Source organism: Salminus brasiliensis, chromosome 3 (assembly GCF_030463535.1).
Source record: "Salminus brasiliensis chromosome 3, fSalBra1.hap2, whole genome shotgun sequence".
NCBI lineage: Eukaryota > Metazoa > Chordata > Actinopteri > Characiformes > Bryconidae > Salminus > Salminus brasiliensis.
In genome coordinates this window covers 39,598,136-39,613,467 of record NC_132880.1, presented here as the reverse complement: position 1 = coordinate 39,613,467, position 15,332 = coordinate 39,598,136, and the positions used below count along the sequence as shown (strand labels likewise).

Below are 15,332 nucleotides of genomic sequence, written 5' to 3'. Positions count from 1 at the left end.
ATGACAACGCGCTCAGGCAAGCTATTCTGTACACACACTGATCAGCCATAACATTAGTACCACTGACAAGTGAATTTAAAAATAGCATTGATTGCCTTCACCTACAGTGGCATCTGTGAAGGGTGGATATATTAGGCAGCAAGTGAACACTGGTTTGTTGAAAGCAGGAAAAGTTGGCAAACATAAGGATCTGAGCCACTTTGGGTCAGATCATCTCCAAAACACCGGTCAGGTCTTGTGGGGTTTTTTTCTGGTATGCAGTGGTCAGTATCTACCAAAAGTGGTTTCAAAGAAGATGAACAGGCAATGGGTCATGGGCGCCCAAGCCTCACTGATGCTCATGGATCCCCCACCTCCACCAGCTTACTGGACTTGCTGCAAACGTTTTGGGGTCAGACACCACAGGACGACTTCAGTAGTTTTGTGGAGCCCATGCCTCGAATGGTCAGATGTGTTGTAGCGGCACGTGAAGGACCTACTCAGTATTAGACAGGTGGCACTAATATTATGGCTGATCGGTGTGTATTTAATGCCATGTCAATCAATAATAAATAAATACCATATTTATTATTAGGGTACTCATATGAATTAATCTCCTGTACAACCCAAGTTACCCAAGTGTAAGTTATCATGGCCTCTGGTTAGAATGAGTGGTTACTTAATTTTTTTGGTATATGTATATGATGTACCTTACCTATAATGTACATTTAAATACTTTCTATTCAGCTAAATTTCTCCAAAACCCCGAACCTGCTTCTAAATATAAATACCCAAACCTAACCTTTCCCTTGGCCTTTACAAGGTCCCCAACGCTGTTGAGAATCAGCTGAGATTCAACACAGCATTTGTTAACAATGTGAACATCTGTAGATGGTTTATAGGGGGCTATTATGTCCTATACAAATAAACTTGAGACCAAAAACAATACATCAAGACAGCTGAGAAAACTGGCAGAACTTAAACAAGTATAGCAACCATATGTGGGTCAGACAGTTCCCAGAGTCTTGTGATTTGGAACGTTTAGAGGATCCCTAATTTTTCCACAACCGGAAGACTGCAATACGCATATACACAAATAAACACACATAAATAAATAAATAAATAATTAAATAAATAGCTATACAAGCATAGTGTGCAATATTAAGATTTGCAACAGTTACAGTGTATTTTCGTAAGCTTCACCTTCCTAGTTTTGTACAGATCATACAATACTCAGACACACAATGCGGGGGCATCTCATAAATGATCCCTTAACAACTAAAATAATGGTAAATTTTGAATGACAACCCATGTGATCATAATTTGTATCTTAACAAAAAAATCCACCAGACAAGGTTCTGTCATGAAACCAGGCTTTGACAAGCATTGCACAAACATACTCTGATTTATTTCACCACTTCATGGAGGAATGAACAACAAGTTGTGAGAGGGTCCAAATCCAGGGGGTTTATTTACAAAGTGAAACAAAGCCATTTAGAATAATCTATCCTTCACTGTGTTTTCCCCTGTCTCAGGCAGCACAGCAGATTCCAGCTATGATTAAACAGTAGCAGGTGTCCATGTACAGTACCGAAGGTCTAAACAGGAAAAGGTAGCGGAGTTCCTTGGTCCACATTAGCAAATGACACATCCACCTTTTTCCTTGAATGGATTCTTCTCCTCTGGGATGCCTTTGACCAGGGTGTCTTCCTCTACACCACTCTGAATGTATTCCATGACCTCCTCACAGCATTTAGACACCTAACCAAATAAAAAGTAATAAAAGCAGATTGAGTACTCAACACTCATATTAAGTGTAATGCAAGAGTGCACAAAATTCTTAGCATGTACCTCATTCCCCATGACGAACCCTTTCAGTGGATTCCTCTTTAAATGGCTATTTTGTAAATGTAAATATGTGAGACTGTAAAAATCATTTTAAATGTTTTTTTAACGGTTCTCTTATGTGGAGAACCTCCAAATAAGGTATATTCGCCAAAAAGTGTTCTTGGCACAACACAATAGAAAATTCATTTTTGGTTCTTAAAAGAACCATTAGAACTTTAAAACTTCACATTTTACATCAAGCAAAGGTTCTTTAGACCTATATAAATGATTCTATTATGGCATCTCTGAAAGTGCACTGCTGCATTATCATTATATTACATTATACTTAATACAGTACACGAGAAAAAAGGCTAAAGAGTGTGAAAACAACACAACAACAAAAACTCCCCCAAAGAAAAGAGATGGACAGCACGGAGCTATTTAACTGTGTTTCACCTTTAGTGTCATTATTATTATTATTTTTCTATGTTTTCATTTATTAAAGTTACATCAGTGACGGCTGCTCATAACTAGATACTGATTCAGGCCTTACCTTTTCTCTCTCTAGTTTCACTTCAACCTTAAGCTGAGTTACTTCCATTTTTGCCTTATCCAAGTCCGTCATATCCTCTACATTTATGACCGGCATTGTCTGTGGGGAAAAACAAACAAGCAACAAATTTGTAAACAACGACAAATACTACTTATTATTTCAAACCAAGACTAAAAAAGCAGCATTACATTCTACATTAAAGCAACAATAGCCACACTTACTGCCGCTTACGGTGAGCCCTCTTCCACCCTGAAAATGGCCAGAGAGAATCCTGCGCCTGTCTCTCAATCCGGGTTATAAAGTAATCTGTATAAACATTGTAATCTCTTAATCTCATTAAAACAAGCACTCTTATTTTGCAGTTGCCTTATTTCAGCTGTTCCTTTTACGGTAATGCACTGACAATGTGACAATGTGATTTTAGCCAATAAAATTACAATATTCTTATTCTCATAGCTGTTAGCTGATGGTCTAAGTTGATATGTGGGTTCCCTTGCCATGGTGATATCAATAGTATCAATGTGGGTCAAGGGGACAGAGCATTATGGGCTTCTATGTTGAGCAAGCTAATCTGTGTTTACCCCCAACCCATCATGCTGGATAATGCATCATCACTCTTAATATGACAGATGTGTTCCCTCAAGAAATGAATGACGGAGACGTGCCCTCTGGCCACACAGTGACCACGAGTGGCATAATACGACCTATCCTTGTGACGTGGTCTGTGGTCATTGTGAAAACTGGGGAAAAACTGGGTTAATTAGATTTATTGTGAACTACTCCTTTAACCATTTAAACCCTAAATGCCTCTATGTTAAGCCATACTTCAATTCCTCACCATCAAACCACATAAGGTACATATTATTTTCACAGTAGATACTGATTTATTTGTAGTGGATATTGAATAATTTGAAGTAGATACTGAATCATTTATAGTACAGACTAAGTTATATAGTGGACACTGAATAATTTATAGTAGATACTGAATAATGTATAGTGGATACTGAATAATTTATAGTGGATACTGAATAATTTGAAGTATATACTGAATAATGTGTAGTGGATACTGAATAATTTGAAGTAGATACTGAATAATTTATACTACAGACTAAATTATATAGTGGATACTGAATAATTTATAGTGGATACTCAATCATTTAAAGTAGATACTGAATAATTTATAGTGGATACTCAATCATTTAAAGTAGATACTGAATCAATTATATCAGATACAAAATAGAGACTGAATAATTTTAGTATGAACTGAATCATTTATCGTAGATACTAATTCATTTGTAATAGATAATGAATAATGGCTCTTAAAAATAATTCTCCAAAATAACTCTAGGGTTCAGTGTGTTCATTTGGTAACATAACAGTTCATGTTTCTTGGAAAGAGATCAGGTTTTTTCACTCACGTTTATTTTGACTTTTCCCAGAGCTGAGAGTTTAAAAGGTGAGCTGGTGATGTGTGGTGTAATGCCGTTTTTAAACCAATGTGGTCACTTGGACATGACCGTTTCTGACTCAAATATTCTATTGCAATGGTTGTAGTGAAAGCTGAAAACGTCATTATGGTTAAGTCATAACCCTGTGCGTAGCTGACTGAGTCAACATATCCTTTTACAGCTTATCAATTTGAAGCTATGTGAAAACAAACTTGCAATTTTCTCTCCTGACTTCTAATCAACAAGCATGTCAAGACTCATATCTCATATCTGCACTATTTGCTTATGCTGGCCTATTTCCCTCCGGGGAGAACAGCGGTTGCACCTGTTATCCTACATAATGTTTCACTGGCAACTGAACCGTACTACAGGCTGATGTTGAATCATTACGCTAAGCGAATGCACATGAAGCAAAGCCGGGGTGTGTCGGGGGGAACCAGCGGCATTTAATGAACGCATCATTACCAAATGCTGTTTCCTAAGAGACACTGTAATATTTTGTTGTGTCAGGTCTCAGGGGAAAAGAGGCATGGTGTTGTAATAACACTAATAGAAATAGAAAAAAAGTTAGTAGATGGCAAGCAAATACTTTTGGACATACTTTGTGACTTAAAACATTACAGAGCATATGTAACCCTTTACTGCTTGGTCTTTTTTCCCATATGGCAACAATTAACTTTCATTTTGCACCATTTCATTTTGGGGTATCGTAGTGATCATATTCTTTCCTGCTACAGTCAGAACTTTTGCTTTTACATTTCCCATGGTGAGGTCTAGCTTCTGAAGTTCTTTCAGAATATGCATATTCAACATTTAAACACCAGGAAAATCCAAGAAAAATAGAAGTATTCTGTGTGAAGTTGCTTCTTTTCCAAACATAATAATTTACAGTATAATTGCAACAATGGAGGCACTCCAATTATTGGTGTAATTACTGACAAAAAAAAAACAAAAACAGATTCATACAGACTGTATTGAATGATGAATGTGTCTGTGTCTTGGCAGTCGGTTGGTTTACTCCCATTGTAAATGTTACCAGGGGTCCCAAACTATCACTGGGGTGGGACCCCCAAGTGTACACCATAAAAACATGTCAGCTACGCTGCATTAAAAGTACACTGAGCGTCTAATAATAAGTTACCAGAACACAGATTCTTGAATCATTTATAGTGGATACTGAATAATTTGAAGTAGATACTGAATCATTTATAGTGGATACTGAATAATTTGAAGTAGATACTAGTCATTTATAGTGGATACTGAATAATTTGAAGTAGATACTAGTCATTTATAGTGGATACTGAATAATTTATAGTAGATACTGAATAATTTATAGTGGATACTGAATAATTTTTTTTAGTCTATACAAACTAGCTGAGGTTATTCTTGAGTAAATAACAAAGCACTTTTGTAAGTCGGATAAGAGCTTTTGCTAAATGCAGTAAATGTAAAAGGAATGCAAAGGTAGAAAATTCTACATAGCTACTACCTTTGAAGGTTCACTTATATTGTACCCTTAAAAATAAGGGTGCTACAAAGGGATTTTGGAGCAATGCCATAGAAGAACCAGTTTTGCTTCCTTGAAGAATGATTGAATGATTAAAAGACATCAATGTAAAGGTTTATTATAATTTATTATCATTTTTTTATTTATTTCAAAATGTTCTCCACACTCACAGCTCACCTTTACAAAACTGGCTCTTCAGTCGAAGAAGCCCTTGTAGCACCTTTGAAAGGGAAGCTTGGGGGACACATATTACATGCATGTCATTCTGTATTTCAATTAAACTTTGTCACCTTCAGTTTTGCAATTTGTCAACGTCCTTTGTGTGGATTTCGCAACACAGTGAGGGGTTAAGATAAACCAAGGCTTGCTCTCCTCATCTTGGAAGTTTAAATGTTACTAGGGGTCCTAAACTATCACTGGGGTGGGACCATCAAGTATCCACCATAAAAACATGTCAGCTGCGCTGCATTAAAAGTACACTGAGCATCTAATAATAAGTTACCAGAACACAGATTCTTACTATGATTAAGGTTAGGGTTAAGACACCATTTTTTACAGTGTTTTTGTTTGGTGCCTTTAGTGAAGGTACATGACTGGATTATATTCCTTTGCAGTTGTTGTATTGTCTCGGTGCAGTCGGTCTTGATTCTGGACTTCTTTAAATTTCTGATTAAGACGGAGGATGAATGAAAAGCAGTAGTGTCTAAACTTAGAGGTATCTTGATTTTTTTGGATACTGAATAATTTATAGTGGGTACTGAATAATTTAAAGTAGATACTGAATCATTTATAGTGGATACTGAATAATTTATAGTGGGTACTGAATAATTTGAAGTAGATACTGAATCATTTATAGTGGATACTGAATAATTTGAAGTAGATACTGAATAATTTATAGTGGATACTGAATAATTTGAAGTAGACAGTGAATAATTTATAGTGGATACTGAATAATTTGAAGTAGATACTGAATATTTTATAGTGGATACTGAATAATTTGAAGTAGATACTGAATAATTTATAGTGGATACTGAATAAGTTATAGTGGATACTGAATAATTTAAAGTAGATACTAGTCATTTATAGTGGATACTGAATAATTTGAAGTAGATACTGAATAATTTATAGTGGATACTGAATAATTTATAGTGGATACTGAATAATTTGAAGTAGATACTGAATCATTTATAGTGGATACTGAATAATTTAAAGTAGATACTAGTCATTTATAGTGGATACTGAATAATTTGAAGTAGATACTGAATAATTTATAGTGGATACTGAATAATTTAAAGTAGATACTAGTCATTTATAGTGGATACTGAATAATTTGAAGTAGATACTGAATAATTTATAGTGGATACTGAATAATTTATAGTGGATACTGAATAATTTGAAGTAGATACTAGTCATTTATAGTGGATACTGAATAATTTATAGTGGATACTGAATAATTTTTTTTAGTCTATACAAACTAGCTGAGGTTATTCTTGAGTAAATAACAAAGCACTTTTGTAAGTCGCTCTGGATAAGAGCTTTTGCTAAATGCAATAAATGTAAAAAGAATGAAAAGGTAGAAAATTCTACATAGCTACTACCTTTGAAGGTTCACTTATATTGTACCCTTAAAAATAAGGGTGCTACAAAGGGATTTTGGAGCAATGCCATAGAAGAACCAGTTTTGCTTCCTTGAAGAATGATTGAATGATTAAAAGACATCAATGTAAAGGTTTATTATAATTTATTATCATTTTTTTATTTATTTCAAAATGTTCTCCACACTCACAGCTCACCTTTACAAAACTGGCTCTTCAGTCGAAGAAGCCCTTGTAGCACCTTTGAAAGGGAAGCTTGGGGGACACATATTACATGCATGTCATTCTGTATTTCAATTAAACTTTGTCACCTTCAGTTTTGCAATTTGTCAACGTCCTTTGTGTGGATTTCGCAACACAGTGAGGGGTTAAGATAAACCAAGGCTTGCTCTCCTCATCTTGGAAGTTTAAATGTTACTAGGGGTCCTAAACTATCACTGGGGTGGGACCATCAAGTATCCACCATAAAAACATGTCAGCTGCGCTGCATTAAAAGTACACTGAGCATCTAATAATAAGTTACCAGAACACAGATTCTTACTATGATTAAGGTTAGGGTTAAGACACCATTTTTTACAGTGTTTTTGTTTGGTGCCTTTAGTGAAGGTACATGACTGGATTATATTCCTTTGCAGTTGTTGTATTGTCTCGGTGCAGTCGGTCTTGATTCTGGACTTCTTTAAATTTCTGATTAAGACGGAGGATGAATGAAAAGCAGTAGTGTCTAAACTTAGAGGTATCTTGATTTTTTTGGATACTGAATAATTTATAGTGGGTACTGAATAATTTAAAGTAGATACTGAATCATTTATAGTGGATACTGAATAATTTATAGTGGGTACTGAATAATTTGAAGTAGATACTGAATCATTTATAGTGGATACTGAATAATTTGAAGTAGATACTGAATAATTTATAGTGGATACTGAATAATTTGAAGTAGACAGTGAATAATTTATAGTGGATACTGAATAATTTGAAGTAGATACTGAATATTTTATAGTGGATACTGAATAATTTGAAGTAGATACTGAATAATTTATAGTGGATACTGAATAAGTTATAGTGGATACTGAATAATTTAGAGTAGATACTAGTCATTTATAGTGGATACTGAATAATTTGAAGTAGATACTGAATAATTTATAGTGGATACTGAATAATTTATAGTGGATACTGAATAATTTGAAGTAGATACTGAATCATTTATAGTGGATACTGAATAATTTAAAGTAGATACTAGTCATTTATAGTGGATACTGAATAATTTGAAGTAGATACTGAATAATTTATAGTGGATACTGAATAATTTAAAGTAGATACTAGTCATTTATAGTGGATACTGAATAATTTGAAGTAGATACTGAATAATTTATAGTGGATACTGAATAATTTATAGTGGATACTGAATAATTTGAAGTAGATACTAGTCATTTATAGTGGATACTGAATAATTTATAGTGGATACTGAATAATTTTTTTTAGTCTATACAAACTAGCTGAGGTTATTCTTGAGTAAATAACAAAGCACTTTTGTAAGTCGCTCTGGATAAGAGCTTTTGCTAAATGCAATAAATGTAAAAAGAATGAAAAGGTAGAAAATTCTACATAGCTACTACCTTTGAAGGTTCACTTATATTGTACCCTTAAAAATAAGGGTGCTACAAAGGGATTTTGGAGCAATGCCATAGAAGAACCAGTTTTGCTTCCTTGAAGAATGATTGAATGATTAAAAGACATCAATGTAAAGGTTTATTATAATTTATTATCATTTTTTTATTTATTTCAAAATGTTCTCCACACTCACAGCTCACCTTTACAAAACTGGCTCTTCAGTCGAAGAAGCCCTTGTAGCACCTTTGAAAGGGAAGCTTGGGGGACACATATTACATGCATGTCATTCTGTATTTCAATTAAACTTTGTCACCTTCAGTTTTGCAATTTGTCAACGTCCTTTGTGTGGATTTCGCAACACAGTGAGGGGTTAAGATAAACCAAGGCTTGCTCTCCTCATCTTGGAAGTTTAAATGTTACTAGGGGTCCTAAACTATCACTGGGGTGGGACCATCAAGTATCCACCATAAAAACATGTCAGCTGCGCTGCATTAAAAGTACACTGAGCATCTAATAATAAGTTACCAGAACACAGATTCTTACTATGATTAAGGTTAGGGTTAAGACACCATTTTTTGCAGTGTTTTTGTTTGGTGCCTTTAGTGAAGGTACATGACTGGATTATATTCCTTTGCAGTTGTTGTATTGTCTCGGTGCAGTCGGTCTTGATTCTGGACTTCTTTATATTTCTGATTAAGACGGAGGATGAATGAAAAGCAGTAGTGTCTAAACTTAGAGGTATCTTGAATTTTTTGGATACTGAATCATTTATAGTGGGTACTGAATAATTTGAAGTAGATACTGAATCATTTATAGTGGATACTGAATAATTTGAAGTAGATACTGAATCATTTATAGTGGATACTGAATAATTTGAAGTAGATACTGAATCATTTATAGTGGATACTGAATAATTTGAAGTAGATACTAGTCATTTATAGTGGATACTGAATAATTTGAAGTAGATACTAGTCATTTATAGTGGATACTGAATAATTTGAAGTAGATACTGAATAATTTATAGTGGATACTGAATCATTTATAGTGGATACTGAATAATTTGAAGTAGATACTGAATCATTTATAGTGGATACTGAATAATTTGAAGTAGATACTGGTCATTTATAGTGGATACTGAATAATTTGAAGTAGATACTGAATAATTTATAGTGGATACTGAATCATTTGAAGTAGATACTAGTCATTTATAGTGGATACTGAATAATTTGAAGTAGATACTGAATAATTTATAGTAGATACTGAATCATTTATAGTAGATACTGAATCATTTGAAGTAGATACTAGTCATTTATAGTGGATACTGAATAATTTGAAGTAGATACTAGTCATTTATAGTGGATACTGAATAATTTGAAGTAGATACTAGTCATTTATAGTGGATACTGAATAATTTTTTTTAAGTCTATACAAACTAGCTGAGGTTATTCTTGAGTAAATAACAAAGCACTTTTGTAAGTTGGATAAGAGCTTTTGCTAAATGCAGTAAATGTAAAAGGAATGCAAAGGTAGAAAATTCTACATAGCTACTACCTTTGAAGGTTCACTTATATTGTACCCTTAAAAATAAGGGTGCTACAAAGGGATTTTGGAGCAATGCCATAGAAGAACCAGTTTTGCTTCCTTGAAGAATGATTGAATGATTAAAAGACATCAATGTAAAGGTTTATTATAATTTATTATCATTTTTTTATTTATTTCAAAATGTTCTCCACACTCACAGCTCACCTTTACAAAACTGGCTCTTCAGTCGAAGAAGCCCTTGTAGCACCTTTGAAAGGGAAGCTTGGGGGACACATATTACATGCATGTCATTCTGTATTTCAATTAAACTTTGTCACCTTCCGTTTTGCAATTTGTCAACGTCCTTTGTGTGGATTTCGCAACACAATGAGGGGTTAAGATAAACCAAGGCTTGCTCTCCTCATCTTGGAAGTTTTCCATCTGAAACGCATCAGAGATCCGTCGACGTTAGACCAAGTCGCCCAGTGTGAGACTACGCGCAGTGAGTCAAGAGAAGCAGACCGCCCTTTCCCACCAGTCAAGTTCTCCAAGTAGCCTATAAAACAGCGATGGAGGCCAACCCAGGGAGTTAGCGAGTGGCTACACATCGGACACCTCTCAAACTCGGAGACAGCAACTCTTCACAGCAATGGAGGGACACTTTATTGGGAGTATTTTACTCATAAGCTCACTCCAGAGCGTGCTCGCCCTGAACCCCTCAGGTAACTTCTCACTTCTCTGTAGATAGCTACGAAGTTTCTAGCCTGCTCGGCGCGGTGTTGGGGATGAACCTGGGGCGGTGTGTGTGCGGAGGGGTTTTCACGGTGGCCTGTTGCTTCTGACGGTGAATTGCGTTGCTGTTAGAGGCTTTACTCTATCTGAGCGATGTTTTGTGATGTTTTTACAGAGGTGTGCCTTTTGCAAATGGACGAGGGGCCATGTCGAGGAGAAATCCGCCGTTTTTACTACAACACAATCACCCAGCGGTGTGAGGAATTCAGCTATGGTGGCTGTGCAGGCAACGCCAACAACTTCATCTCGTTCCAGGAGTGTAATAAAATGTGCTACACCATACCAAGTACGTCCTACACCTTTTCACAGCTTTTTATTCAGAGAGCTTGTTGACAAAAACCTCCCTGTTCACCTCAGTGGAGATGAATTCCTTCTGTCTATCCAGTGTTTATCTGGAGTAGATTAGATTAGTAGGTTAGATAGCCCATATTATTCAGAGTTTAGTGTCATTAACCTTTCAGTTCATCCCAGTGAGAAATCAGACCAGAACCGCTGACAGTGTTGGACAGCAGATCTGACCGATTCCTAAAGTTTCTGAACTTTAATCATCATTTATTCAGTCATCTTGTTTGCTATTTAAGATAAGAGCTCTACAGGGTCCTGGGTTTTCACCTAAGGCAGTATAAGTGGACTACATGGTGTCTAGTCTAATATTCCCCTAAATATCAGGGTGTCTGACATTGTTGACATAACCAGGGCCATCAGAATCGGGTCCAGCAGGGAATCAAAATGAGACTGGCTTTGTCTTTATGATAGAAAGAAAAGAGCCGTCCTCTTAGTTCTTAGTTCTGAGTAAAGTCTTCAGATTCTCAGTATTTTGATGCACTTTGCTTTATTACAGATGCTATTACGTCTGTGTTACTCTGTCTGGCACTGGATACTCAACTTTAACAATGCATAGGATGCAGGACTGCGTATTTGGTATAACTACAGCTTGGATCAAGAACTGTGGCCACTTGTAAACTTGTCAGTTTTACTCTCAAAGCTCTGTGGAAGCGTTATTGTGCAACCAGCTCACAGATAGTTGCCCATGTCTTACAGAATCCAGTCTTGTTCTGTGTTTCTGCAGTTCTACAGTTTTTTCTATATACATATACTTGAGCAGATGACCGTAGGCATAGGACTACGCTGTTAATTTCATGCTAATCTCAGCTGGGTGGCCTCTATCACTTGCAATTGAATTATTGAATTGCACATGGTTTTTAAGTGTCATTTACTATGTGGGTCATGTCTAATGTGAATGATAGGCCATTTGCAGACAATGCTGTCAGATGTATGCACTGAGTTACAGACAGACATGTTCACTGATGAAGTATTTTTTCCTTCACAGAAATTCCCCAGATTTGCCGTTTTAGGAGTGAAGTGGGGCCGTGCCGCGCCCTTCTCAGACGCTACTTTTTCAACATGACCTCCATGCGGTGTGAGCAGTTCTTTTTCGGAGGCTGCCAGGGAAATGAAAACAACTTCCAAGACTACAAGTCGTGCATGGAATACTGCAGACCTTCAAAATGTACGTAGGTCCAGTGCAGACACCTGAATTTGAGGCTGATTTGCTGGAGGGAAACAAAACAAAAATCCTAGGTTGGAGATTTATTCCAATCTATAGTATTTAGACTTTATTTCTATAGTACCTTTCATATATGCATAAAACTGAACATTAGACAACATAGGACTGCAGAATTCTGTCATTTTCTGCATTTAAGATTTAAGAATGTGGGTTTAAAGGGAGACCTTGAGATATCCCACAATCCTTGTTTTTAAAGTCTTAGATATTCCTTCTGGAAAATCATTTAGATTCATATTAGATTAGTTTAGTAACTAATTAATTTAACTTTATAATGATCTTTATGAATCTAATGATGAATAGTTCTATAGACTATCAGTGGCTAAGTTTTAATGGACTAAAATAGCACACAATGTTACTCCACATTTAAGAGTATATACAATGTGTTTAAGATTTTATTGTCTATTATTTTTGAACTCCCATTGTCTTGTTTTGCAGCGATCCCTGTGATTTGTCAGGATGTCTTGGATAAGGGGAAGTGTTCAGCCTCCATACCAAGATACTATTACAATTCTATCACAAAAACGTGTGAGGAGTTCATGTACACAGGATGTGGAGGAAGCAGCAACAATTTTGTCTCCAAACAAAGCTGCATGGATGTTTGTGCTAGAAGTAAGTACGGGAACATGTTTGGTTCTGAGTATGTACGGTATGGTAAGAGAATTTATGTTTGCCTTAATAATTCATGATCACCTTAATGAACTAATTGTTTTCATTTGCTGTTTTCAGGGGGCAAACTGGGGAAGCCAAGGAGAAAAACATCTTCAAGAACACTTCGGAAGAGCACATAACGCCCTGCCTCAAATGTAAAAAGGTCTGAAAGCTCTGGGGGCAAATCCATCGAATCCTCATGTGTAATTTGAATCACTGTACAAGGTTCCCCCCCCCCTCTTTTCTACATTTGACAGTATGTATGTAACATATGCCTAAAGATATCTCAAAGTATATATATTTTCATTTAAATTTTACCTCTGTATTGGAATTGCACTGTGAATATGTGTTACACTTACTGAATTTTACCTTTTTAGAGTTTTGTAGAGTATACATAACAAAACTGTACTTTAATGGGCTTTTAAGGAAGCTTCACATGGCTTGATTTCTTGCCTTTTAACAACATTTTACATTTATATGTATGTATATATATTTGTGGGAAGTGTTATGTTTATATTTTCTATGTTTTTTTTAAATAAAGACTCATAACTCTGCCTGACACTAAATACATTTTAAAACTCTATTTAAACTTTGTTCTTGTATAAGTCATCATATAATTGCTGTCAAAAAAATGTTAACTCTTTAGAAGAGCAGAAAAAACAAGCATTACTTTTATTGTAAGTTAATGTCAAGAGATTTTAGACCATTTTGTAGCTTCTTTTATGTAAGTTTCACACACTATAAAAGGGCTGGAGCTTTTAAATGATCTCAAAAAGTGAAAAAAGAAACAAAATGAATGAGGTACTGTTTTGTATTGCTATTAATGCTTATTAGTGTTATGGTTACACAAGATAAGTGGAGTTATGTTATGACTTAATTCTGGGAAGTGACCCTCGCCCAGAACTCCTCCCACTTACCCACATATAAATCTTCAGTCTCACTCCATCACTGCGTTGAACAATTTCTCCTTTTCTCATCTTTAGCCCCGCTTTAGCTTAGCCACTTCACATAGAAGCAGCCTAAAAGCCCCCTGAGTTTGCCTCCCTGGTACAGTCATTAAAGACAAGGGACATACAAGCAAATTAAATATTTATAAATGTTGTATACTAGTAAATGCAACTAACTGTGTACATCAGAAACAGGTCAGCTGAATCATGTGTGCCTGTGTAGGAAAAGCACCAATCTGTACAAGAATCCAGCCTCCAGGACCAGAATTGACCACCTCTGACTTGGGCCGATTCTCAGTTTATGTTCCTGTCTGTTCTTGCATTACTTGTGAAACATCATCAGTTGCAGTGAAAGTACTGTTCCATTTAAAAGCTCACATCTGGTACAGCCCGAATTCCCGGATGTGTTCTTCATCTGCCTGTGTTATCGAGGCTGCATCAGGATGTGACGTGTGTGGACTTGGCACAGCCAAATATCCCAGAATGCATTATGTACCATGCTGCTGTTCCAATTGCAAGATTACTGTGCAGCGCCCTCCCATCCTCAGGAGATCTCACCCAGTGAGATGAACTTGCCAAGTCAGTACAAGTCAGTCTGAACTTGGCGTACTTCGTATTGAGAATTCCCTTTAGAGTATCAGTCTAAATGAACTACAAAAATTAAAACTACAAATTGATATGATTACATCTGACCTACATTCTTAACTGTAGAGATCCCTAAATGGACTGTGGCCTGGATGTACAGTTCTGGAAAAAATATGGAATTGTTGTAGATCTCTTACAAACGTGCCACAACAGTTTCTTTGAATGATGCCACTAAAGAACCATGTTGGAAAAAAGAGCTTTGTGAGTGTGAGTAACCTTTTAAATGTTTTACAAACATCATAGAATTAGGTTCAGGTTTTAGACCAAAGTGTTCTTCCTAAAGATTTTACATTTGATTGTGGTTCTTCACACTTTAGAAAAGGTTCTAAATACACAGGGATCTCAAAATTGGATCTCTAAAGAACCATCCTTTGTTGTTTGTGGAACCATAAGTGGTTCTATGACGTCCCTGTAGAGAGCATTATGGCACATTTTATTGTTGAGTTATTTATAGTGAATAAACCTCATAATAAAAGCTTACACCCTCTTTTTTGGTATAAAAATTCATGGTTGTAATAATGTGAATGTGTGCTTAATATTGGTACTGAAAAACTACTATTTTCTGAGTTTTAAAATCCAAACAATAAATGGATTAGTGGAGAAAATAATGATGATAATCATATTAAAAATGATAATAATCATTAGCAATACAATCATGCATGGCTTTTTCATTTATTTATTTAATTGTT

General features: G+C 35.6%; 2 protein-coding genes across 3 annotated transcripts in view; one reads left to right on the top strand and one right to left on the bottom strand.

Moving 5' to 3' along the window:
- Positions 1 to 1,437: 1,437 nt before the first annotated feature.
- The window catches only part of gngt1 (guanine nucleotide binding protein (G protein), gamma transducing activity polypeptide 1), a 101,196-nt gene continuing 87,301 nt past the window's right edge, over positions 1,438 to 15,332 (bottom strand). Inside the window, exons 1-3 of one of the 2 annotated variants that reach the window (XM_072676119.1) lie at positions 2,581 to 2,615; positions 2,360 to 2,458; positions 1,438 to 1,740 (exon numbers count right to left, since the gene is read on the bottom strand). In XM_072676119.1, coding sequence (XP_072532220.1) covers positions 1,615 to 1,740; positions 2,360 to 2,455 — 222 coding nt within the window. In that variant the 5' untranslated portion in view covers positions 2,456 to 2,458; positions 2,581 to 2,615 and the 3' untranslated portion in view covers positions 1,438 to 1,614. Of the gene's footprint in view, positions 1,741 to 2,359; positions 2,459 to 2,580; positions 2,616 to 15,332 lie in introns of those variants that run through there. The other variant, XM_072676118.1, reaches the window with a different exon arrangement.
- Positions 10,532 to 13,615, top strand: tfpi2 (tissue factor pathway inhibitor 2). Its single transcript, XM_072674844.1, has 5 exons — positions 10,532 to 10,766; positions 10,952 to 11,122; positions 12,167 to 12,346; positions 12,839 to 13,012; positions 13,130 to 13,615. The coding sequence occupies exons 1-5, from the start codon at positions 10,694 to 10,696 to the stop codon at positions 13,189 to 13,191; spliced, it is 660 nt and encodes a 219-aa protein (XP_072530945.1). The 5' UTR covers positions 10,532 to 10,693; the 3' UTR covers positions 13,192 to 13,615.